At 37.6% G+C, this 26,999-nt stretch overlaps 1 protein-coding gene and 1 pseudogene across 1 annotated transcript in view; both read left to right on the top strand.

The window, feature by feature from the left end:
- Positions 1-26,999, top strand: part of MSH4 (mutS homolog 4) — a 112,456-nt gene that overhangs the window by 44,584 nt on the left and 40,873 nt on the right. Inside the window, exons 9-11 of the mRNA XM_047788619.1 lie at positions 14,578-14,652; positions 24,043-24,107; positions 25,234-25,403. Coding sequence (XP_047644575.1) covers positions 14,578-14,652; positions 24,043-24,107; positions 25,234-25,403 — 310 coding nt within the window. The remainder of the gene's footprint in view (positions 1-14,577; positions 14,653-24,042; positions 24,108-25,233; positions 25,404-26,999) is intronic.
- On the top strand, positions 25,589-25,723 carry LOC125134816 (uncharacterized; annotated as a pseudogene).

The following is a 26,999-nucleotide window of genomic DNA, read 5'->3' as shown; positions in this document are numbered from 1 at the left end:
GATAGAATTCACAAAGCATACAGTTCATCCATTCAAAGTGTATTCAGAGTTCCCTTCGTGGCTCAGTGGTTAATGAACCCGACTAGGATCGATTAGGATGCGGGTTGGATCCCTGGCCTTGATCAGTGGGTTAAGGATCCGGTGTTGCCATGAGCTGTGGTGTAGGTTGCAGATGCAGCTCAAATCCTGCATTGCTGTGGCTGTGGTGTAGGGCGGCAGGTGTGGTTCCATTTAGACCCTTGGCCTGGGAATAAAAAGCAACAAAACAAAACAAAAAGCAAGTGAACAATTCAACCATGTTTAGTATATTCACAGTTGTACAACAGTCACTATAGTCAATTTTAGAACATGCTCATCACCCCAAAAAGCAACCCTGTACCCATTAGCAATCACTTCCCATTCCTTCCAGTTTTCTTTCCCCTAGTTCTTGGCAGTTCTAAACTATCTGCTCCTATAGACTTGCCTGTTCTGGACATTTCATATAAATGGAATCATAAATATATAGTCTGTTGTGTTTGGCTTTTTCATTTGGCATAATGTTTCAGTTGAATTCATATTGTAGTATGTATCAATACTTGATTCTTTTTATTGACAAATAATATTCCATTGTATAGATATAGCGCCTTTTTTTTTTTGTCATGGCCTGCAACCACTTGATGTGGGATTTCGATTCCAGGACCAGGGATTAAATCTGGGCCACAGCAGTGACACTGCTGAGTCCTCACCACTAGACCACCAGGGAACTACTAATATAGCATATTTTAAAAATCCATTCGACAGTTGATGAATATTTTAGTTTTCACTTTTGATTATTATGAATAATGCTGATATGAATATTTACATACAAGTTTTTATATGGACCTAAGTTTATATTTCTCTTGCATATATACCTAGGAGCGGAATTGCTGGGTTATATGGTAACGTTATGTTTAATGTTTGAGGACTGCCAAACTGTTTTCCAAAGTGTCTGTTTCATTTTGTGTTTCCACCAGCAGTCTGTGAGGGTTCCAATTTTTCCGCATCCTTGTCAACACTCATTATTACCTGATTTTTTTGATTCTAGCCATCCTAGTAAGTGTGAAATGGTCTGTTGTGGCTTTTATGTGCATTTCCCTGATGACTAATGATGCTGAGCATCTTTTCTTGTGCTTATTGGCCATTTGTATATCTTTCTTTGAGAAATGTTTACTCGCATCTTTTGCCAATTTTGATTGGATTATCTTTTTATTATTGAGTTATAAGAATTCTTTATATATTCTGGATATAAGTCCCTTACTGTATATATGGCTTACAAAATGTTTTCTACCATTCTTTGGATTGTCTTTTCACTTTTTTTTTGTCTTTTTGCTTTTTCTAGGGCTGCTCCCTCAGCATATGGAGGTTCCCAGGCTAGGGGTCTAATTGGGGCTGTAGCCACCGGCCCACACCAGAGCCACAGCAGCATGGGATCTGAGCCACATCTGCGACCTACACCACAGCTCACAGCAACGCCAGATCCTTAACCCACTGAGCAAGGCCAGGGATCGAACCCGCCACCTCATGGTTCTAGTTGGATTCGTTAACCACTGAGCCATGACGGGAACTCCTCTTTTCACCTTCTTGATGATATCTTTTAATATTACATATTAATTCCCTGCCAGAAAGATGACTAGTTCTTTCTCCTTTTCCTTCTCCCATAAACATGGAACTTCTCTACCTCTCATCACCCAGTAGGATTATGATATAGTTTTAGTTCTATCAAAATGATTATGACTATCTATGCTACACACAGAGCTGAACTTGCCCAAATTTTTACATTTTTCCCCCAGAATTAATAAATTTTTCTTTTTTTAATTTAATTTTATTTTTTTACTTTATTATTTTTTATTACTCAATGAATTTATTACACTTATAGTTGTACAGTGATCATCACAATCCAATTTTATAGGATTTCCATCCCACAACCCCAGTGCATCCCCCCACCCCACAAACTGTTTCCTTTGGAAACCAAAAGTTTTTCAAAATCTGTGAGTCAGTACTGTTCTGCTTTTTCAGACTCCACATGTCAGTGATAGCATTTGATGTTGGTGTCTCATTGTCTGACTGACTTCACTTAGCATGATAATTTCTAGGTCCATCCATGCTGCTAAAAATGCCAGTATTTTGTTCCTTTTAATGGCTGAGTAATATTTCATTATATATATGTACCACATCTTCTTGATTGACCCCTCTGTTGATGGACATTTAGGTTGTTTCCAGGTCTTGGCTATTGCAAATAGTGCTGCAATGAACATTGGAGTACATGTGTCTTTTTGAATCATGGTTTTCTCTGGATTAGATGCCCAGGAGTGGGATTGCTGGATCAAATGGTATTTCTATTTTTAGTTGTCTGAGGAATCTCTATACTGTTTTCCACAGTGGTTGCACCAATTTACAATCCCACCAACAGTGTAATAGTGTTCCTTTTTCTCCACATGCTCTCTAGCACTTATTGATTGTAGACTTTTGGATGATGGCCATTCTGGCTGGTATAAGGTGGTACCTCAGAGTGGTTTTGATTTGCCTTTCTCTGATAATGAGTGATGCTGAACACTCTTTCATGTGTTTTTTGGCCATCCGTTATGTCTTCTTTGGAGAATTGTCTGTTTGGATCTTCTGCCCATTTTTTGATGGAGTTTTTTGGTTTTTTTGGTGTTGAGTGGTAGGAAGTGTTTATCAATTTCAGAGATGAGTCCCTTGTCAATCAATTCATTTGCAAAGATTTTTCTCCCATTCTGTGGGCTGTCTTTTTGTTTTGCTTAGGGTTTCCTTTACTGTGCAGAAACTTTTAAGTTGGGTTAGGTGCCATTTGTTTATTTTTGTTTTTACTGTCATTACTCTAAGAGGTGGATCTGAGAATATCAGAAAGAGAAATTAGGGAAGCAATCCTGTTTACCATCACATCCAAAAGAGTAAAATACCTAGGCGTAAACCTACCTAAAGAGACAAAAGACTTGTACTCTGAAAACTATAAGACACTGATGAAAGAAATCAAAGATGACACAAATAGATGGAAAGACATACCATGCTCTTGGATTGGAAGAGTCAACATTATCAAAATGACTATACTACCCAAGGCAATCTACACGTTCAGTGCAAGCCCTATCTAATTCTCAAGGACATTTTTCACAGAACTTGAACAAAATATTTTAAAGTTTGTTTGGAAGCACAAAAGACCCAGAATAGCCAGAGACATCCTGAAAAAGAAAAATGGAGCTGGAGGAACCAGGCTCCTGGACTTCAGACTATACTACAAAGCAACAATCATCAAAACCATATGGTACTGGCAAAAACACAGAAATATAGATCAGTGGAACAGGATAGAAAGCCCAGAATTAAACCCACACACCTACAGCAAACTAGTCTATGACAAAGGAGGCAAGAATATACAATGGAGAAAAGATAGCCTGTTCAATAAGTGGTGCTGGCAAAACTGGACAGCCACATGGAAATGAATGAAATTAGAACACTCCCTAACACCATACTCAAAAATAAACTCAAAAGGGATTAAAGACCTAGATATAAGACCAGACACCATAAAACTCTTAGAGGAAAACATAGGCCAAACACTCTCCAACATAAATGACAGCAACATTTTCTTTTTTCTTTTTGTCTTTTGTCATTTTAGGGCTGCACCCACGGCATATGGAGGTTCCCAGGCTAGGGGTCTAATTGGAGCTGTAGCTGCCAGCCTACACCATAGCCACAGCAATGCCAGATCTGAGCCTTATCTGCAACCTACAAAACAGCTCACTGCAATGCCGGATCCTTAACCCACTGAGCAGGGCCAGGGATCAAACCTCCAACCTCATGAGTTCCTAGTTGGATCCATTTCCACTACGCCACAATGGGAACTCCAAATTTTTCTTTTTTTAAAAAAATTTTATTATAGTTGATTCACATTGTTCTGTCAATTTCTGCAATAACTGTTTTTCTGTTTGATTTACTGTGTACTTTTGCTCATTCAAGAATAGGTGTTCCCAGGAGTTCCCATTGTAGCTCAGCAGTAACCAACCTGCCTAGTATCCATGAAGACATGGGTTTGATCCCTGGTCCTGCTCAGTGGGTTAAGTATCCCGCATTTCCGTGAACTGTGATGTAGGTTGCCGACATGGCTCAGATCTGGTGTTGCTTTGACCGTGTCGTAAGCCAGTAGCAACAGCTCCAATTTGACCCCTAACCTGGGAACCTCCATATGCCATGGGTGCAACCCCAAAAAGACAAAACAAAAAACAAAAAACAAAAAACAAGAATAGATGTTTCCACCAGTTATCTAAATATTCTTTCAGTATCTAAATATCCTCTCTGTACATTCATTCACTGCAGGTACTTAACCACTTTAAACCTCTGTAAAATATATGTCCCATAGGCTTCTAACTTATTCCAATCTGGGCTGGTTATCTCTCTTTCTTTAGTATAGAGCTATGACCCCTAGGTTTCTCTTCAATATCATTGTTTGTCTCTCCTATAGTGGATCTCTTGTTTTTTGTGTCCCACGTCTCTTGTTTTTTGTGTCCCAAGTCTCTGTTTTGACTTACTTCTCCTTTTTGTGGAGCACATTTTCTAGTAACTTTCTCAGAAAGAGTGAGATGTTGCATGCCTGAAATGCTTTTTCATTCTTTCATAATTGATTGATAGTTTATCTGAAAAATAGAATTCTAGTCAGGAAATAATTTTCCTCCATAATTTTGGAGGCATTTTCCCATTGTTTTGTAGCCTATAATGTTCCTATTAAGACGTTGAAACCACTGGGACTCCTGACTTTTGGATATGGCTGACTTTTTTTCCCCCTCCATGCTCTGGAAGCATGTAAGACCTTTTGGTTTCAACATTTTAAGAAAGTGAAAATAAAAATTAAATAAAATCTCAAACTTTCAGAAAATTTGCAAGTACATTATAAAGAAGTTATTTTCCTGAAAATTTTATAATTTCTAAAATTTGATAACATGATCCTGAAATTTTTATAATTTCTATAATTTGCTAACATGATGCTCTGTCATTCTCAATTACATTAATATTTCTTACAAACAAAGACATTCTCCTATCCAACCATAGTAAGTCTTCAAAATAAGGAAATTAGTGATGATAGTACCATTTAATCCTCAGATCCCATTCAGGTTGTCAATAATATCCTTTATAGAGAAAAGATTCAGTTAAGAATCAACCATTGCCTTTAGTTTTTTTTTTTTATTGTTGTTTCCCCAATACAATTTTTTTTCCTACTGTACAACATGGTGACCCAGTTATTGTTGGTGGGAATGAAAGTGGTACAACCACTATGGAGAACAGTATGGAGGTACTTTAGAAAACTATACATGAAACTACCATATGATCCAGCAATCCCACTCTTGGGCATATATCTGGACAAAACTTGCCTTTAGTTTTTGTGTTTATTTTATCTTCAGTCATGACCTTGACACTTAAAAATGACAGGTCTGCTATTTTCTCTCAATTTGGGTTTGTCTGATGTTTCCTTGTCTTTCACAGGAATATCACAGAAATGAGGCTGTGTTCTTATTACATTTTATCAGATGGTTTACAATTTCAGTTTGTTCCATTATGATGATGTTAATATTGTGCACTTGATTGGTATGGTATCCACCAGGCTTTTCCACTGTAAAATTGCTTTTTTCCCTGTGTAATTTTTAAGTTTTCTCTGGGGAGTTACTCTGAGACCATTGTAAATAGTCTGTTTCTTACCAAAATTTCAAGTTGTTTAATCTCTTTGGATTTATGGGTTATTTTATTGTTATTTCCTCCTACTATCAACATTTATTTTGATTCTCAAATTGTCTCAGATTTGGCTAATGCAAGCCTCTTTTAATTGTTCTCAATATCCCTTGAAAATGTACCCATCATTCTTTGAACACTTTATTGCTTTCTTGCTCAGGAAAATGAACCAGGCTTTTCTTGTACTTTTCCTGCTCCTGCCTTTGAATCAGCCATTTCTTCCAGGATCCTTGGTTTATTTTAATGGGGTACAGTATTTAAAAATCAAGGTTTGGATACTAGATGTATTCTTTGCTTGGGCTATCACTGTTTCCAAGTCTTCTCATGGTTAGGGAATAAGTGCAATGAATGAATGTAAAGATATGTACACATTTACCCCTATGTTTATTTCTATACATCTAAACACTTGAAAACCATGAGTTCACATCAGTAGCTCCAATTCAGTCCAACATCTCAGAGTTCATACTGGTTTTCTCCCTTTCCATGTTAGTAACTCCTTTCTCTGACGATAAAAAACCTAGCTCCCATTATCCTAATATAGTAACATATTTAATGCATCCTCTCCTCTATGTCACCAGTGTCTGATCACTGCCATCCCTCCCCCATGCAGATGCCATCCCAACTCTGCTTATGCTCTGGTTACTCCCTGCTAAATCATCCTCTTATCCAGAAATCCTCCTTACCTCAGACTCAGATACTCTGCGTTAAAGATGACCTTCTATACAGAGACTTACCTCAGCCTATTTGGGGTCCAGGCCAGACTGTCACCTCTCCCCTTGCCCAGATACCCTCTTGACCTTGTTCAGGCTCATCATGTACTTTGTACTAGGCAGACCTCCAGTATAGTGCCCTCTTTGTCCTCTCGTGCTATGCCACCTCTCCATCCTCACCCTATTCTAGTTTTGCTTCCCCTGCACCAGAGATGCTATCTTCTTCCTGTTTGGACCTTGACAACGAATATTAAATCATAGTGTTTATATTAAAGTAAAAATTATTTTTGAGTATATGCAGAGATTTCTCCACTTTACTTTTGGAATGTTCTTGCTGATGTGTATCATTAACTTTTTAAAAACTCTGTACTTGTTTAGCCGTGTTTTTGGAGCCATTAAATGTTTTAGGACTTTCAGAGTCTTAGAAATGAATAATCAGTTATGAATATAAATGCAGGGCACTACCCTTAGGATATTCTGCTTTGAATGATATTTTCAAATAAAAAATAAATGACTTAAGGGACAGCTGTATTATGAATGACGTTTTAACACAGAAAAATGCAATGCAGCATAGGAATAGGAAATGGCTACTCTGTACTAATAATTACCATGTGTATTAGTTTCCTAGGTCTACTGAAACAAAATACCACACATTGTGTGGCTTCAAACAGGATAAATTTATTGTCTCAGTTCTGGAGGCTAGAAATCTAAAATCAAGATATTGGGAGGACTGTGTTTTTTCTGGATACCGTAGGGGAATCCTTTGTTGCTTATTCCTAGTTTTTGGTGATTTGTTGACAGTCTTTAGTGTTTCTTGACTGGCTGCTACATAACTTTAATTTCTCCCTTTCTTGTCACATGGTGGTCTCCCTGTGTCTTTGTCTTCACTTGGCTTTCTTTTATAAGAAACCAGTCATATTGAATTAGGAGTCCACCCTACTGGAGTATGATGTCATCTTAACTAATTACCTCTGCAATGACCTTATTTCCAAATAAGATCACATTTTGAGGTACTGAGTGTTTAAATTTTAACATACCTTTTTTTTACCAATTCAGCTCTTAGCAGTGTATAAGCAAAGGATTTGTTTCAATTTTACTACAGTAAAGGATTAATTATCAGATTATACCTGAGAACAGTCTCTTTGTTGTCAACTTGTGTAATATATAGTATTACACAGTCATGCATATTAATATTTCGGTGTTACTAGCAATAAAAATTAGTAATATACAGTTGGTCCTTGAACACCATAGGGTCTAGGGGTGCTGACTCTCTGAACAATTGAAAATCCTCACATAATTTTTGACTTCCCCAAAACTTAACTATTGATTGCCTACTCTTGACTAGAATCCTTACTGATAACATAAACAGCTGATTAACTCATATTTTGTATGTTATGTATATTATATACTGTATTCTTACAATATAGTAAGCTAGAGAAAAGAAAATGTTATTAAGAAAATTATAAGGAAGATAAAGAGAAAATACATCTACAGTACATGTATTATTTATTGAAAAAAATACTTAAGTGGATACATGTAATTCAAACTTGTGTTGTTCAAGGGTCAGCTGTACATGTTTTCACATTAGACCATTTCTGGTTTTATATATATATATATATTTTTTTTTCCTTTTCTTTTTAGGGCCGCTCCCACAGCATATGGAGGTTCCCAGGCTAGGGGTCGAATTGGAGCTGTAGCCACCAGCCTATACCAGAGCCATAGCAATGTGGGATCCAAGCCGTGTCTGTGACCTACACCACAGCTCATGGCAACACCAGATCCTTAACCCACTGAGCGAGGCCAGGGATTGAACCTGCGACCTCATGGTTCCTAGTCGGATTCGTTAACCACGTGCCACAATGGGAACTCCCTTTTTAATTATTGCATTAAGAATGTTTGTGTAGCAAGTTCCCTAGTGGCACAGTAGGTTAAGGATCTGGCCTTGCTGCAGCTGTGGGCACAGGCCACAGCTGTGTTGTGGGTTTGATCCCCGATCTGGGAACTTCCACATGCCTCAGGCGCAGCCAAAAAAAAAAAAAAAAAGAAAGAAAAAAAGAGAGAATATTTGTGTTTTCCATTATACACATCCAAAATACTTCCTCCCACATTTGGAAACTCTGATGTTAAATAATTTTTTCAGGCTTTTATCTATTTCTTTGCTTTGTTTTGAAAAACTTGATTTTTTCCATTGATTTCAGACTTCCATATAGATATCTAGTACATGGCTCCTTCTTTAATTAATTCAGTAAGTTACTTTACTAAGCCCTGTGATGAGTGCTAGGGATTTGGTAGGAATTAAGTCTCTAATTCAAAGGAATTTATCATTCATTGTGAGATTTTGGTAAAAAAGAAGAAAGCCATTGCATCAAAGCATTATCAAGAACTGTAAGGGATCTGATATTCGACTCTACTTGCAAGCTAACAAGTTAGCCTGCCATAGTTTCATAAATGCTGACAGAAGACACAGACCCCTAGATCAGAGAGAAAGGACTTTATACTCACAGTAATAGAGTATTGGCATTTTCTTGGTGTGAAGAGGGCTAGGTGACAACCTGCACATGCAGTGTTTTTTTTGTTTTTTGATTTTTGAAGTTTTATTGAAGTTTTACAATGTTGTAATAATTTCTGCTGTACAACAAAGTGATTGTTATACATGTACACATATCTATTCTTTGTCTTGCAGAAGAGAATTGCTGAGCTTAGGGAACCTGAATCTTTTATAATGGGCAGTAAGCATGTTTGCCTGCTGTCCTTCAGGGAGATATGATGTTTATCTTCCCAAACTGTAAGCAAGCCTTCCCTTTGCTCTAGAAGGAGGCACTGTATCATTCAAGGCTAGTCAGTATACATACATCCTTGAAAAGACTGTCTAGAACAAAGGCAAATTGCCTTTGCTCACAAGAGATGCAAAAATTTGAAAGACCAGGAGAATTATCTTCCACTTCTCCACTCCCCGCCCCCCCTCCCCCCCCCCCCCCCCCCCCCCCCCCCCGCCCCCCGCCCCGGCTCCTGAAGCATGTGGAAGTTCCTGGGCCAGAGATCTCACCCATGCCACAGCAGCAACTGGATCCTTCATGGTTAGGCCACCAGGAAACTCCTAAAAACTATAAATATTTATTATCTCACAGATTCTGTGGATCAGGAGTCTATGCATATCTTAGCTTGGTCTTCTGATTAGGGTCTTACAAGTTGCAGTAAAGGTGTCACTCAAGGTTATACTCATTTGGAATACTCACCCAAGGAAAGATCTGCCTCCCTCCTCCTGTGGTTGGGCAACATTTAGTACCTTGCAACTATAGGATTCATAGAAGCTTACTTTTTCAAAGCCAGAAAGATAGGGCGAGATTGGTGAGAGAGAAGAAGCAGCAGGAAGATCACTAATGATATAAGAGCTTAAGAGAGTACCTGTGTAATTATAGTAAGGCAACTCCTCTGCAGCAGGATTTCTCAACCTTGGCACCGTTGACATGTTGGACTGGATGATTCTTTTATTGTTCTGTGTATTCTAAAATGTTTAGTAGCATCCATAACTTCTACCCACTAGATACCAGTGGAATTTGTTACCCCCAGTTAACACAGCTAAAAATGTCTTCAGGCATTACCAAGGGGACCATCCACATGACGACAATTCAAGTAAAGAAACAGGTATTGCTGGTACTTCAAAAATGTCCCTTCTGCTCCTTTTTTTTTTTTTTTTTTGTCTTTTTAGGGCCACACCCACAGCATATGCAAGTTCTCGGGGCTAGGGATTGAATTGTGAATTGCCACAGCTGCATCCATGACCTATGCCACAGCTTGTGGCAACACTGGATACCCCACTGAGTGAGGCCAGGGATCAAACCCACATTCTCTTGTATACTAGTCAAGTTCTTATCTGCTGAGTTACAATGGGAACTCCTCTGCTTCTTCTTGTTCATTACTCTCTACCTCCCTTCAAAAAGAGATCACTTTTTATTAATCACTTTCTTGTCTTTCTTTATAGTTTAGTTTTACCAGTTCCTTTTAAAACTTCACATATAAAGATTAGTCAGTGTGTGTGTGAGTGTGTGTGTGTGTGTGTGCGCGCGCGCGCGTGTATGTGTATAATTTATATGTACATATAAATACAATTTATTTATTTATTTTATTTTTATTCTTTTTTGGCTGCCCTGTGGCATATGGATTCAAGGATCAGATTTGAGTTGCAGGTTCAACCTGTTCTGTAGCCATGGCAATACTGGGTCCTTTAACCCACTGTGCCAAGCTGATGATTAAACTTTTGTCCTGGTGCTCCAGAGACACTGCCAATTCCATTGTACCATAGTGGGGACTCCAGTGTCTATTTCTTTTGTTTTCTTTTTTTTTTTTGTCTTTTTGACTTTTCTAGGGCCGCTCCCGCGGCACATGGAGGTTCCCAGACTAGGGGTCTAATCGGAGCTGTAACCACCAGCCTAAGCCAGAGCCACAGCAATGCGGGATCTGAGCCACGTCTGTGACCCACACCACAGCTCACGGCAACGCTGGATCCTTAACCCATTGAGCAAGGCCAAGGACTGAACCCACAACCTCATGGTTCCTAGTTGGATTCGTTAACCACTGCGCCACAACTGGAACTCCCAGTGTCTATTTCTTATACCTGGATTCTTCTAGCCAACATTTTGTTTATAAGATTTTATCACATTGCATCTAACTATAGCTCATTTATTTCCATTGTTACATAATTTACTGTATGAATATTCTATTATTCATTTCACTGTTGTTGGACTTTGGAGTTGTTGACATTTTTAGCAATTAGAAATAATACTGCTTATTAATTTTATATCTGTCTCAATATAATTATGGACATATTTTTATTGGGTGCATGGGGATGAAATTTCTGAGTTATGAGGTATGCTTATCTTCAGCTTTAGCAGATAATGGCAAAATGTTTGCCAAAACATTTTTCAAAATGATTGTATCAATTTACACACTATCTGGAGTATATGAGGAGTTCCATTGCTCTTCTCCCAAACCTAATATTGTCAATTTAAAAATTTTAGCCATAGTGGTTGGTAGATAGTAGTATTTCATTGTGGTTTTGATTTGCATTTTCCTGTTAATGAGATTGAACACCCCTTCCTATGTGTATTGACCATTTGAGTATTTTCTTTTGTGAAAGTCTTGCCCATTTTTCTCTTGATTTATAGAGCTTCTTTTAAAATAAGTCCTTTGTTGGTTCTCTGTGTTGCAAATATCTTTTCCCACGCTGTAGTTGGCTCTTTTTTTACTCTATTGTGGACTAGATTTTGTTGATGTGCCACCCACATCTCCTTAGTGTTCACTTTTGTCCAAGGAAGGCTTCTCAGAGCAAGCAGCCAGAACTCTCTGTCTGAGAACTTTCTCTGGGTGCAGGAAAGACTGGAGAATAATCAAGGAGTTGTTTCCCCAGAAAAAGATCTTGACCAATACTGAACACGAGTTGGTGAGCAAATATCTCATTTTCCTTACCTCTGGAGATAGCTTCTGAATGAAGCTTCCTCTCACCATCTCTGAGAGGCTGCCAGTAGAATTGAGCAACAATTCTACTGCACTGGTAACCTGATCATCATTGCATTCTGTATTACTGTTCTTCCTTTCCCTTTCTTACTTGCTCACTCTCTTGCCTATACTTCCTGGAATTGATTTTCAAATAGATTATTTGCCCTAAAATTCTAGTTTTTCAAAATTGGTTTTTGGAGAACATTTCCTGGGTCAGTGGTGTCTTTTGATGAATAGAAATTCTTTTATTTTATGATCCTGTATTTGTATATGTTATGAAAAGATCACCATATTAAGTCTATTTAACATCAATTCCTATACATAATTATAATTTTTTTTCTTGTGATGTCTTTTAAGATCTAGTCTCTTACCAACTTTCAGATACGTAATACAGTGCCATGCTGTACATGACATCCCCATGGCCTATTTATTTTACAACTGGAAGTTGGTACCTTTTGACCTTCTTTTCCCATTTTGCCCACCCCCACCACACCCTTTCTCTGGTAACCACCAATCTATTCTGTATTTATGTGCTTGATTTTTTGGTTTTTTTTAGATTCCATGTATAAATAAGATAATCTGGTATTTGTCTTTCTCTGTCTGACTTATTAGAAGTTCTTAATTTAAATGTAGTTTAGGGAGTTCCCTGATGGCCCAGTGGGTTAAGGATCCAGTGTTGTTACTGCTGTGTCCTGAGAGAAAGAAGTATGCCACGTAGGGTCACATAGGGAAGAAACATGGTTGCTCAGGAGGTGGAAAAGTGAGGGGAAAATATCACAAAAACCTTTATTACATAGTAGGAAATTGTTAAGTGGGAATATCCCCTATTTGATAGGGAGCAAAACACAAATGGTGGGCTTTTTGATTGGTGTGTTTGTGATACGATTTTTGTGTACTTACAAAAGCTAGCCCATGGGGGAGATGTAAATCAACTTTGGCTGTTAGTTTGGGCCTGTGATTAATATATGCGAAATCGTCAATTATAAAACTTAGAAAAGTTTGGTTAGAATGCCCAAGGTAATGAAGATAGTCTTCTTTGCTGTATTCTAGATGTTTTATTATTTTAATTTTTATATTTATACATATAACCCACCTAGAATTGATATTTGTATGTGATGTGAGAAAGGGACCACATTTCATTTCTTTTCGTATGGATTCCTAATCATATTGGCACCTGGCACCATTTATAAGAAAGACTTTCCTTTCCCTGCTGCTCCATAGTCAACCATTGTCATAAATCAAGTGCCCATAAATGACTAAGTCTCTTTCTAGATTCTTTTCTCTTCCATTGGTCTCTTGGCTGATACCACAATTTCTTAATTAGCCTAAACTTTATTATAAGTTGATACTTATTAGAATGAGTCCTTCCATGTTGTTCTTGTTCAAGGGCATCTTAGGTATTCTTGGAAGATGTTCTCCTTTGGTAATAGTAATGGTAGCTGTCTTGTGTATGGTGAAATTTATTTATTTTTAGTCTTTCAGTTGGTTTCAGAGATTCATCATAAGACAGCATGAGGTAACTTGTTTTGTGGCCTACAGCATTCACTTTAGTATTTCTTCTAATTTGATCCATATAGTCACAGAACAGTCCAGGTATTGTGCAATGGGGCTATCGGTCAAGAGGCTTCAAAAAGAAACAGCTCTTTATCAAGCACCTATATTATAAGTGTAATATCCTAAAACTCCTTGTCAGTATTGGTGAATTAGTCCATTCACAAACATTACTTATTTCCCCAGGTTTAGTACCAGTGTTTGGCCCTGGGGATGGTACAGTTTGATTTATAAAAAGTTTATTTGGAAGTTCCCATTGTGCCTCAGTGGTAACGAGCCTGACTAGTACCCATGAGGATGTGGGATCAATCCCCGGGATCGCTCAGTGGGTTAAGGATCTGGCGTTGACATGAGCTGTAGTGTAGGTTGCAGATGTGGCTTGGATCTGGCATTGCTGTGACTGTGGTGTAGGCCGGCAGCTATAGCTCCAATTCAACCTCTAGCCTAGGAACTTCCATGGGCTGCAGGTGTGGCCCTAAAAAGCAAAAAACAAAACAAAACAAAAAAAACCACCCAGCCCCCCCCCCCAAAAAAGCCCAAAAGTTTATTTCTGAAGTTTAGAATGTTGATCTTCTTTTCTTTTGAAAGGCTATAGTTAGTTTTGACCACTGGATTTATGAAAATTGTTTTACTTGCATAAACTGGAACAATGAGGGAAATTCATGTTGTTCTATAACTGTCTGGTAAGTTTGGATTCAATTTTTAAAATACCATTCATTCACGAATACCTTTTCTGCCTTTTAAACTTAAACTTAGTCTCATAGTGCTAGTCAGTATTGAATCATATCTGCTACTGCTACTATGGGTTAAGCTGGACCCAAAGCACTGAAATAGAAATAAATGAAAGTTGGATACAAGAAGATGGACTCTTCTCACTCTCAGACTTACAGGAGACTAGTGCATTAGGCTTATCATGATGGGTCAGTAATTTGTAACCATTGTCTAGCTATCATTCTGCCTAGGTTGATAAATAAAAATGTATGGAATATGGTAACTGTAGAATGTTCAACAGGAAAATCCATTCAAATATTAAATATTTATGATGTCCATTTTTGGATTTTTATCTTAATAGGTTAATGCAGCTGAATCAAAGATAACCAATTTAATATACCTAAAACATACCTTGGAACTTGTGGATCCTTTAAAGGTAATTTATATGTGTGATATTGTATAAAACATGCCTAGCTTCAATTTTTTAACTTTTTTTTTTTTTGTCTTTTTGCTATTTCTTGGGCCACTCCCGCGCATATGGAGGTTCCCAGGCTAGGGGTCTAATTGGAGCTGTAGCCACCGGCCTACGCCAGAGCCACAGCAACGTAGGATCCGAGCCTCGTCTGCAACCTACACCACAGCTCACGGCAACGCCGGATCGTTAACCCACTAAGCAAGAGCAGGGACCGAACCCGCAACCTCATGGTTCCTAGTCGGATTCGTTAACCACTGCGCCACGACGGGAACTCCTAACTTTTTATTTTGAAAAAATTTCATACTTAGAGTAAGTTGCAAGAATTCCTCCGTGTCTGCAGTTCCTCCATATCTGCTGTTCTGCATCTGCAGCTCCAACCAGTTGCAGATTGTGTAGTGCTGTGGTATTTACTGTTGAAAAAAATCCAGCTGTAAGTGGGCCCACACAGTTCAAATCCACATTGTTGAAGGTTCAACTGTGTATTATATATAGCCCATATTTATGTTTTTCCAGTTGTCCCAATAATGTTCTTTTTGGAATTTTTTTCTGATACAAGGACCATACATTATATTTAATGTCTTGTTTATTTATACTTTTTAAACTGAAAAGTTCTCAGCCTTTCTTTGTCTTTTGTGATATTGACATCTTAAAGAGTAAGGGTCAGTTGTTTAATAGGATATTCCCCAATTTGTGTGATTATTTCCTCATGATTAATTTCAGCTTATATATCTTTGGCAGTAATACTCTGAGCAATGTTGTATCTTTCTCAGTATATCACTTCAAGAGGCACATGAAGTCCTTTTTCCCTTCTCGGTGATGCTGACTTTGATCAGTTACTTCACTATAAAGTATAAGTTATCTGTGAAGAGATACTTTGAGACTGCATAACTATACTCTTCCCCATCACACTTTCACACATTAATTTCTGTATTTATTAATGATTCTTACCTGCAGTAACTCTGATGATTCCAAATGGTGATCTTCTCATCCATTTTTAAATACTGTATGCTGAATAAAAAAAGTGGGGAAGGATCAAGATGGCAGAGGATTAAGATGTTGTACTCACCTTCTCCAACAAACACATCTGAAAAACATATCTACACATAAAATGACTTGCACAGAACATCTACTGAACGGTGGCAGAAGAACTTTAACCTCCAGAAAGGGCAAGAAACTCTTGATGTAACTGGGTAGAACAAAAGAAAAAAAGAGAGAGAGAAAAGGAATCAGGATGGGTCTAGCATTACTGAGAGGGAGCTGTGAAGGAGAAAAAGAACCCACACCCTGGGAAGCCACCTAACCCCAGTCACCTCAGGGGTCAGCAAAAAAAAAAAAAAAAAAGCACTGCAACCAAGCACCACACGTTGTTGCTCTCACTCCCTTGGAAACACACCCGTCCTGCTGCTGCCACTGCCAAACACTTTGAGCAGCTCTCAGACACTTGATCACTGTCCTGTCCCAATACCCTTCAACTAGGAGAAGATGGTGCAGCATCTCCTGCATGAGCTAAGTGAGATGGGGTGCTTCTTGCATGGTCTACAGGTGACAGGGGCAAACCACCAAAGTTATCTCTGATTCCAGACATGGGCATGGCCTGCTACCATAGGGGGTCACTGAATAGGCATCACTTGTGACCTCGATCACCTCAGAGGGCACCACAGAGGAGGGCATTGCGACGGAACACCACCTGTTGTTGCTCTCACACCCCTGCGAACATACCTGCCCTGCTGCTGCCACTGCCAAATGCTCCGGGCAGTTCCCAAACGCTTGACTACTGTCACTTCCCAGGAACATGCAACTAGGAGCAGCTTTTGCAGTACTTCCTGTGTGGGCTAAGTGAGACAGGGTGCTTCTTGCGTGGTTTGCAGGTAGTGGGGGCAAACCACCACAGTTATCTCTTATTCCAAAGGTGGATGTGGCATACCACCATGAGGGGTCTCTGAACAAGAACCACTTGCAGCCCCAACCACCTCAGAGGACACCAGAGAGGAGTACATTGCAATAGAATACCACCTGTTGTTGCTCTCACACCCCTGCGGTCATACCCACCCTGCTGCTGCCACTGCCAAATGCTCTGGCCAGTGCTCAGGTGCTTGATCACTGTCCCTTCCCAGAAACCTACAACTAGGAGCAGCTGGTACAGCACCTCCTGTTGAGGCTAGATGGGATGAGGTGCTTCTTGTGTCAGCTGCAGGTGGCAGGGGCAAACCATCACAGTTATCACTGACTCCAGAGGCAGGCATGGCCTGTTACCACTAGGGGTCCCTGAACAGGCACCACTTGTGGCTCCAGTTACCTCAGAGGAGGGCACTGCAATCAAACACTACCTGTTGTTGCTCTCACTTCTCTGGGAACTCACCTTGCTACTGCCACTGCCAAGTGCTATGGGCACCTTGTAGATCTGCCTAAGGCTCATTACCACTTCCCAGGGCCCTGCAACTAGAAATAGCCTGTGCCATCTTCCTGAAGGTCCTTGCTGCTGTTAAGAGCTCAGCAACCAGGCACTGACTGCTGGCCCTACCCTGAAAACACACTGAGCATCCTGGGGATAATAACCTTCTCACACCAAAGAAAGAGATGGCAAATGTTCAAATTCCCACACCAAAAACAAATAGTAACTCCCACCAAAATACAAAGGGTACTTTTGCATAGATGTAGCCCTTTGAGACTACAGTTTGGCTTCCCCAAACCCACAGAAAAAGAAAAACCCAAGCAAGATGAAGAAGCACAGAAACCATTCCCAGTTAAAGCAACAGGAGAATTCACTTAAAGCAGTAAACAGTGACACAGACCCCTGCAATGTGACAGACATTGAGTTCAAAAGGGAGATAGTGAAAATACTGAAGGAATCAAGAGAGGGTATGAACAGTAACGCAGATTCCTTTAGAAAGGAACTAGAAAGTATAAGGAGGAGCCAAGAAAAATTGGAAAATTCATTTGCAGAGACCCAAACTGAGCTAAAGGCACTATAGGGCAGAATGAATGATGCAGAGGAATGAATTAGTGATGTGGAAGGCAGAATAATGGAAATCGCCCAATCAGGACAGCAGGCAGAAAACCAAATGGAAAAACATGAGAGCATTATAAGAGACTATGGGATAATATAAAGTGGGCCAATCTATGCATGATAGGAATTCCAGAAGGAGAAGAAAAAGAAAAGGGGGTTGAAAATATATTTGAAGAAATTATGTCTGAACACTCCAAATCAAAGGAAACTGATATCTATCAAGATACAGGAAGCACAGAGGGCCCCAAACAAATTGAACCCAAACAGACCCACACCAAGACATAGTATGATAAAGATGGCAAAAGTTAAAGAGAGGATTGTAAAGGCAGCAAGAGAAAAACAAAGTGTTAATTATAAGGGAACCCCCCCCCCAATAAGGCTATCAGCTGATTTCTCTACAGAAACACTACAGGCCAGAAGAGAGTGAGAAGATACATTCAAAGGTCTGAGAGGAAAAACTTTGCAGCCTAGAATCCTCTATCCAGCAAGAATATGATTTAAAATAGAAGGGGAAATAGAGAATTTCCCCAACGAACAAAAGCTGAAAGAGTACAGCAATACTAAACCCATTCTAAAAGAAATACTGAAAGGGCTTCTTTAAATAAAAAAAGAAGTGAGAAGAAATAAGATGGAGGAACCCACAATTGGAAAGCAATCACTGAAATAATCCAGCATGCAGATTTAAAAGTGGGGGGAAAAAACTACTACTGTAAAAGCAATGATGAACACAAGGAACAGCAAAAGGACAAACGTGAAGATGTTAAAAAGGACTTGAAAATCATAGAATGTGGAGAAGGAAAGTAGGAAAATCTAGACTTTTTTTTAAAATAATGTATTTGAGCCTATATGATGATCAGGCTAAAGCAAGCAGATACAGGAAGGGGTTAACATACTTAAAAATTAGGGCAACCACAAATCAAAACCAAACATGACATTCACAAAATCTAAGAAGAAAAGTACTCAAGCAAAAAATAAATGGAAATCATCCAACCCAAAAAAGAAAAGAAGAAAAGAGAAACAAAGAATCAACTGGAAAACAAGGTTTAAAATGGCAATAAATACATATCTATCAATAATCACCTTAAATGTCAATGGACTGAATTTGATGCCTCAATCAAAAGAGACAGAGTGGCAGATTGGATAAAAAAGCAAAAACCATCAATCTGTTGTATATAAGAGACCCATCTTAGGGCAAAGGACACATATAGATCAAAAGTGAGGGCATGGGAAAAGATATTTCATGCCAATAGACAAAACAGGAAAGCAGGAGTTGCAATACTCATATCAGACAAAATAGACTTTAAAATGAAGTCCATAAAGAAAGACAAAGAAGGACACTATTTAATGATTAAAGGACCCATTCAAGAAGAGGATGTTACAGTCGTCAATATATAAAACTACAGCAAATACTAACAGACAGAAAATGAGAAATTGATGGGAATACAATCATAGTAGGAGACTTTAACACCCCACTCACATCAATGAACAGATCCTCCAGACAGAAAATCAATAAGGCAACAGAGATCCTAAATGACGCAATAGAAAAGGTAGACTTAATCAACATTTTCAGGACACTACATTCAAAAAAATCAGAATATACATACTTCTCAAGTGCACATGGAACATTCTCAAGGATCTATCACATACTGGGGCACAAAGCTAATCTCAACAAATTTAAGAGTATAGAAATTATCTCAAGTATCTTCTCTGACCACAATGGCGTGAAACTAGAAATCAACCACAGGAAAAGAAATGAGAAAAAAACTAACTTCATGGAGACTAAACAAAATGCTACTAAAAAAAAACCAATGGGTCAATGAGGAAATCAAGAAGGAAATTAAAAAATTACCTTGAGACAAATGATGAGGAAGACACAACCACTCAAAAGCTGTGGGATGCTGCAAAAGCAGTGCTCAGAGGGAAGTTCATAGCAGTATAGGCCTTCCTCAAAAAAGAAGAAAAATCTCAAATTCACAACTTAACCCATCACCTAAGTGAATTAGAAAAAGCAGAACAAACAAAACCTAAAGTCAGCAGAAGGAAGGAAATCATAAAGATCAAAGAGGTAATCAATAAAATAAAGATTAAAAAAACAATAGAAGAAATCAATAAAACCAAAAACTTGTTCTTTGAAAAGGTAAACAAAATTGACAAACCTTTGCCTAGACTCACCAAGGAGAGGAGAGAAAAAACCCAAATAAACAAAATAAGAAATGAAAAAGGAGAAGTCACAACGGATACTACGGAAATACAAAAAACCATGACAGAATACTATGAACAATTGTATGCCAACCAATTTGACAACCTCGAAGAAAAGGACGACTTTCTAGAGACTTATAGCCTGCCAAAACTGAATCAAGAAGAAATAGATCAACTGAATAGCTTGAGCACTAGAGATGAAATTGAATATGTCATAAAAACACTCCCTACAAGTAAAAGTCCAGGACCAGATAGTTTCACAGGTGAATTCTACCAAACATACAAAGAGGAACTTATACCCATCCCCCTTAAACTTTTTCAAAAGGTTGAAGAAGGAACACTCCCAAAGACATTCTGTGATGCCACCATCACCCTAATTCCCACACCTGACAAAAATATCACCAAAAAAGAAAACTATCAGCCAATATCTGATGAATATAGACACAAAAATTCTCAACCAAATTTTAGCCAACTGAATCCAACAACATATGAAAAAGATCATACACCACCACCAAGTGGAATTCATCCAACAACATATAAAAAGATCATACACCACCACCAAGTGGGATTCATCTAACACATATAAAAAAGATCATACACCACCACCAAGTGGGATTCATCCTAGGCTCTCAAGGATGATTCACCATATAAATCAATCAACATCATATACCACATTAACAAAGGAAAAGTAAAAAACCACATGATCATATCATTAGATGCAGAAAAAGCATTTTGACAAAGTCCAACATCCATTGATATAAAAACTCTTAACCAAAGTGGGTATGGAGGGAACATACCTTAACATACTAAAAGCCATTTATGACAAACTCACAACAAATATAATACCCAATGGAGAAAAGCTGAAACCCTTCCCACTAAACTCTGGAACAAGACAAGGATGCCCACTCTCACCACTGTTATTCAACATAGTTTTGGACATCCTAGCCACAGCAATCAGACAAAAGAAATAAAAGGCATCCAAATAGGAAGACAAGAGGTAAAATTGTCATTGTATGCAGATGACATGATACTATATATAGAAAACCATAAGGACTCAACCCAGAAACTACTTGAACTGATCAACAAATTAAGAAAAGTAGCAGGATATAAGATTAACATTCAGAAATCAGTCCTATTTCTGTATATTACCAATGAAATATTAGAAAAGGAATACAAAAATAAATACCTGGGAATAAACCTGACCAAGGAGGTGAAAGACTTGCATGCTGAGAACTATAAAACATTAATCAAGGAAATTAAAGATGCAAAGAAATGGAAAGATATTCCGTGCTCCTTTGTTGGAAAAATTAATATTGTAAAAATGAACATACCATCCAAAGCAATCTACAGATTCAATGCAATCCCTATCAAATTACCCGTGACATTTTTCACAGAACTAGAACAAACAATCCAAAAATGTATATGGAACCACAAAAGACCCAGAATTGCCAAAGCAATCCTGAGGAACAAAAACCAAGCAGGAGGCATAACTCTCCCAGACTTCAGAAAATATTACAAAGCCATAGTCATCAAGACAATGTGGTACTGGTACCAAAACAGACATACTGACCAATGGAACAGAATAGAAAACCCAGAAGTAAACCCAGACACCTATGGTCAATTAATCTTTGACAAAAGAGGCAAGAACATTTCTTTGCATCTTTAATTTCCTTGCATGAATTAAGAAGAAGTGGTATATGTACACAATGGAATACTACTCAGCCATAAAAAAGCAAATTAATGACATTTGCAGCAACGTAGTTGGAACTAGAGACTCTCATACTGAGTAAAGTAAGTCAGAAAGGGAAAGACAAATACCACATAATATCGCTTATATCTGGAAACTAATATATGGTACAAGCCTTTCCACAGAAAAGAAAATCACAGACAGGGAGAACAGACTTGTGGTTGCCAAAGCGGAGGGAGAGGGAGTGGGATGGACTGGGAATTTGGGGTTAATAGGTACAAACTACTGCTTTTGGAGTGGATACGCAATGGGTCCTGCTTTATAGCACTGGGAACTATATCTAGTCACTTGTGTTGGAGCATGGTCATGTGAGAAAAAATATGTATACATGTAAAAAAATAAAAAATAAATATTGTATGCTGCAAACGTTTAAAAAATTTGAATTAAGAAAAGACAGCCTGTTCAGTAAATGGTGCTGGGAAAACTGGACAGCCACATGTTAAAGAATGAAATTAGAATACTCCCTCACACCATACACAAAAATAAACTCGAAATGGATTAAAGACCTAGATATAAGACCAGATACTATAAAACTCTTAGAGGAAAACATAGGCCAAATACTCTCTGACATAAACGACAGCAACATTTTTTCAGATCCACCTCTTAGAGTAATGACAGTAAAAACAAAAATAAACAAATGGCACCTAACCAAACTTAAAAGTTTCCACACAGCAAAGGAAACCCTAAACTATATGAAAAGATGACCCATAGAATGGGAGAAAATATTTGCAAATGAATCGACAGTCAAGGGATTAATCTCCAAAATTTATAAACACCTCCTACTGCTCCATACCAAAAAAACCAACAACCCCATCAAAAAATGGGCAGAAGATATAAACAGACAATTCTCCAAAGAAGACATAACGGATGGCCAAAAAACACATGAAAGAGTGTTCAGCATCACTCATTATCAGAGAAAGGCAAATCAAAACCACTCTGAGGTACCACCTTATACCAGCCAGAATGGCCATCATCCAAAAGTCTACAATCAATAAGTGCTAGAGAGCATGTGGAGAAAAAGGAACACTATTACACTGTTGGTGGGATTGTAAATTGGTGCAACCACTGTGGAAAACAGTATAGAGATTCCTCAGACAACTAAAAATAGAAATACCATTTGATCCAGCAATCCCACTCCTGGGCATCTAATCCAGAGAAAACCGTGATTCAAAAAGACACATGTACTCCAATGTTCATTGCAGCACTATTTGCAATAGCCAAGACCTGGAAACAACCTAAATGTCCATCAACAGAGGGGTCAATCAAGAAGATGTGGTACATATATATAATGAAATATTACTCAGCCATCAAAAGGAATGAAATACTGGCATTTTTAGCAACATGGATGGACCTAGAAATTACCATGCTAAGTGAAGTCAGCCATACAGTGAGACACCAACATCAAATGCTTTCGCTGACATGTGGAATCTGTAAAAAGGACAGAATGAACTTCTTTGCAGAACAGATACTGATTCCCAGACTTTGAAAAACTTATGGTCTCCAGAGGAGACAGTTTTGGAGGGTGGGGGGATGCACTGGGGTTGTGGGATGGAAATCCTATAAAATTGTATTGTGATGATCACTGTACAACTACAAATGTAATAAATTCCTTGAGTAATAAAAAAAAATCAAATTTCTGCTCACAGAGACACCCAACTAGTGGTTGGGGAGAGGGGAAGTGGGAAATACAATTAGATGTAAGATAGGTTTGGGATATATAGCCAATATGAGGAATATAGCCAAGATTTGGGGGAATATAGCCAAGATTTTGTAATAACTGTAAATGGAAAGTAGCTGTTAAGATTGTATAGAATTTTTGTAGAAAATAAAAATCAAAAAAATTTGTATTAAAAGACAAAAAATAACTTGTTTTAAGTAAAAATGATGAAAATAGGGTAAGAATTTTTTTGTAGAGTTCATTCCCAAATATATATATATATAATGAAAGCAATTTGGCAAAAGATTTCAAAAGTTTTGTCATCTTTTTTTGAATGAAAGAGGGATAATAAATCATCCCTCTAAATAGGCAGATTTAAGGAAACACAAATTTCAACTGTCAAAGGCAAAGAAAGGAAAAATTTATATAATGACAGAAAGTATTAATTTCTGTTATCAATAAAACATATAATTTCATAAGAAAATACTGGAATGCCAATGGCAATATGGCAAATGACAAAGTGGAAACCAAAGCAGTTAATAAGTAGTACCAAAAATATTTGCTGTCACTGTTAGTCAAAGAAATACAAATTAAAACTATAGTTTTTATCTATCAAAAAAGCAAAAAATTATTTTCTTAATGGATGCAACTTACTGCTAATGAATAAAAGAAAAATAAGATTTTATTTGATTAATGTCATAATTTATTTTCCTTAACTCTCTTTATTTTATTCTTTAATAGATTACTTTGAAGAACTGCAACACACCTTTATTAAGAGCTTACTACGGTTCCTTGGAAGATAAGAGGTCTTTGCTACTCAACTGTTAATAAAATAGCAGATTGCTCCTTTCTCCCTGATTATAACTGATTTTAAAGCCTTTAATTGCATTCTATAGAACACTTTTTTTTTCTTTTTATGGAAACTGTGGCGTATGGAAATTTATGGGGTAGGGATCAAATTGGAGCTGCTCGGTCACTGGTTCCGAGCTGCATCTATGACTTCTGCTGCAGCTTTCAGCAATGCCAGATCCTTAACCTGAGGAGTTAACTGAGTGAGGCCAGGGATCAAATGCACATCCTCACAGAGACTATGTCAAGTCCTTAACCTGCTGAGTCACAATGGGAATTCCAATTCTATGGAAAAGTTCACTTGAGTCTTGGTTAACAGAAACTTTAAACTATTCATCAAAAATCTAATTATACATTATATCTTATAAATGCCAGTAAATATGGTAATAGCACATTGAGTATTTGTGTTAATGAACAATTAGAATAGCATTAAATATTGAAATCATATGCAATTTTAGTATTTTTTTTTTAGCTATTCTCCTTGGAAGGACTTGTACATATAAAAATATATTATTCTCTTGTTAAATCATGAAGCGCCTAATGTAACCAAAAATTAGTATACATGAATACTGAATAAGATCTAAGTACAGTTTAATTTTAACATTGTTTTTAGCAGGGCACTTTCATTCTTTTTATTTTATTTTATTTTATTTTATTTTATTTTATTTTATTTTATTTTTTTTTATTTTTTTTTATTTTTGTCTTTTTGCCTTTTTTAGGGCCGCTTCCCGTGGCTTATGGAGTTTCCCAGGTTAGGGGTCTAATCGGAGCTGTAGCCACCGGCCTACGCCCCAGCCACAGCAACGCCAGATCTTTAACCCACTGAGCAAGGGCAGGGATCAAACCTGTAACCTCATGGTTCCTAGTCGATTCGTTAACCACTGCGCCACAACGGGAACTCCAGGGCACCTTTGTTCTTGACCAAAAAGACTTGTAATTTTAAGTACATTTTTTAATTATTTATTTTCCAAGTAATGTTAAACAACGATTTCAGGAAAATTTGTTATTTGCTATCATTAACTATTAGTCAAATTATAAATTAAAATAATCATTTGGCTTATTGCCTATAATGTTATTTTTTAGGTTTGGAATTATACTTGACAAGATTAAAACAGTAATTAATGATGATGCAAGATACATGAAAGGATGCCTGAACATGAGGACTCAGAAGTGCTATGCAGTGAGGTCTAACATAAATGAATTTCTTGACATAGCCAGAAGAACATATACAGAGATTGTAGATGACATAGCAGGTAATTTAATTACTTGACCAGGTTTTTTCTGTTTTTTTTTTTTTAGAAATAAAACTTTTTAGGACATGCTGTGCTTTTTTGCTGATGGTAATTACCCATGCTTATTTTAAATTGACTTTATGTTACTGAAACAGATAAGGTCAAAACATATTATCATTTAAGGAGCCTTAAAAATTAAAGATCTCATACTTACCTGGCAGGGGAGATACCATGATCACCAAGGTGGTTTTTCCAGGGCGAGGATTGTCCATTGCACTCCAGATGTGCTGACCCCTGTGATTTCCCCAAATGTGGGAAATAAATAAATCTCAAAATCTTATAATATTTCTTTTATTTTCTCCTTTGAATTTAAATATAGAATTACATGAAAGCAGGGAAATTAGCATACCTTCATACAATGTTGTGAACAAATTACATGAAAAATGCAGGCTAAAGGGTTTCAGTGGAGGGGGAGATAGCATTTTTGTCTAGAAGAGGTAACATTTGAGCTAGTACAGTAATTCATTGAGTGAATTTATTGGTATCCTAGTAAATATAGATACTGACCTAGGTACTGGGAATATAAAATGAACAGGACAAAATCCCTGTCCTTATGAACTTATATTGTAGTAGTGGAGACACATAAACACACACAAATAAGTATATCCATATTGATATATAAAATATATAAATCACATATGGTGTATAGTTTCACATGTATATAAGATATATGAAGAAAAAATAGCAGGTGAGAGGGGTCAGAGAGTGACTGGGTGGTGGAGGCATAGAGGATGAGAATGTCTTTAATAGATGGAATAGCCTAGAAAGGAGATGCACCTGTTGGCAGTGATACAAACTGAAGTATAAAGGTGTGAGGAAACTGGAATGAGTAAGGAAATTTGTTAGGATGGAATAGGGCATTCCCTTATGGAATTAGTTAAGAGATAAGATCAGAAATAGAGACTGGGGATCAGAATTTAGTCTTTGAAGGCCAGTTTGGAGACTTTTCCAAAGGAGAATGGAAATGTGCAATGAAAGGATCAAGAGGATATTTTGAGTGAATTTGAGTGGAGCAATGGAAAGAGGAACTACTTTGAACTATTACATTATTTAGGGAGATAGCAATGTATATGAGAAGAGAGAAATGAGGTTGAAGAAAGAATTGATGAGTTAGTAATTGAGTAGCTATGGCCATGGTAAAGCGAAATATAGCCCTTGGTGCTAACTGAACTTTTCTAGCCTGAGAATGGTGGTGCCACTGAGAAAATCAGGAAAATTTTTGGAAGAACCATTTTGAAGAATAGAGTCTGTATATATACACACACACACATACCACTTCTTCATTCATTCATCTATTGATGAACAGTAAAGTTGCTTTCATATTTTGACTATTGTAAATAATGATGCAGAGAACAAAGGGATGCATATATTTTTTGAATTAGTCTTTTTGTTCTTTGGGCAAATACCCAGGATTGGAATTGATGGATCATATGGTAATTATGTTTTTAATTTTTTTGAGGAATCTATGTATTGTTTTCCATAGCAGCTGTACCAATTTACATTCCCACCAACAGTGCACCAAACTTCCTTTTTCATCACATCCTTGCCAACTCTTAT

Source organism: Phacochoerus africanus, chromosome 8 (genome assembly GCF_016906955.1).
Source record: "Phacochoerus africanus isolate WHEZ1 chromosome 8, ROS_Pafr_v1, whole genome shotgun sequence".
Classification (NCBI taxonomy): domain Eukaryota; kingdom Metazoa; phylum Chordata; class Mammalia; order Artiodactyla; family Suidae; genus Phacochoerus; species Phacochoerus africanus.
The sequence above is the reverse complement of the archived record's forward strand: the minus strand, read 5'-3'. Positions and strand labels throughout refer to the sequence as shown.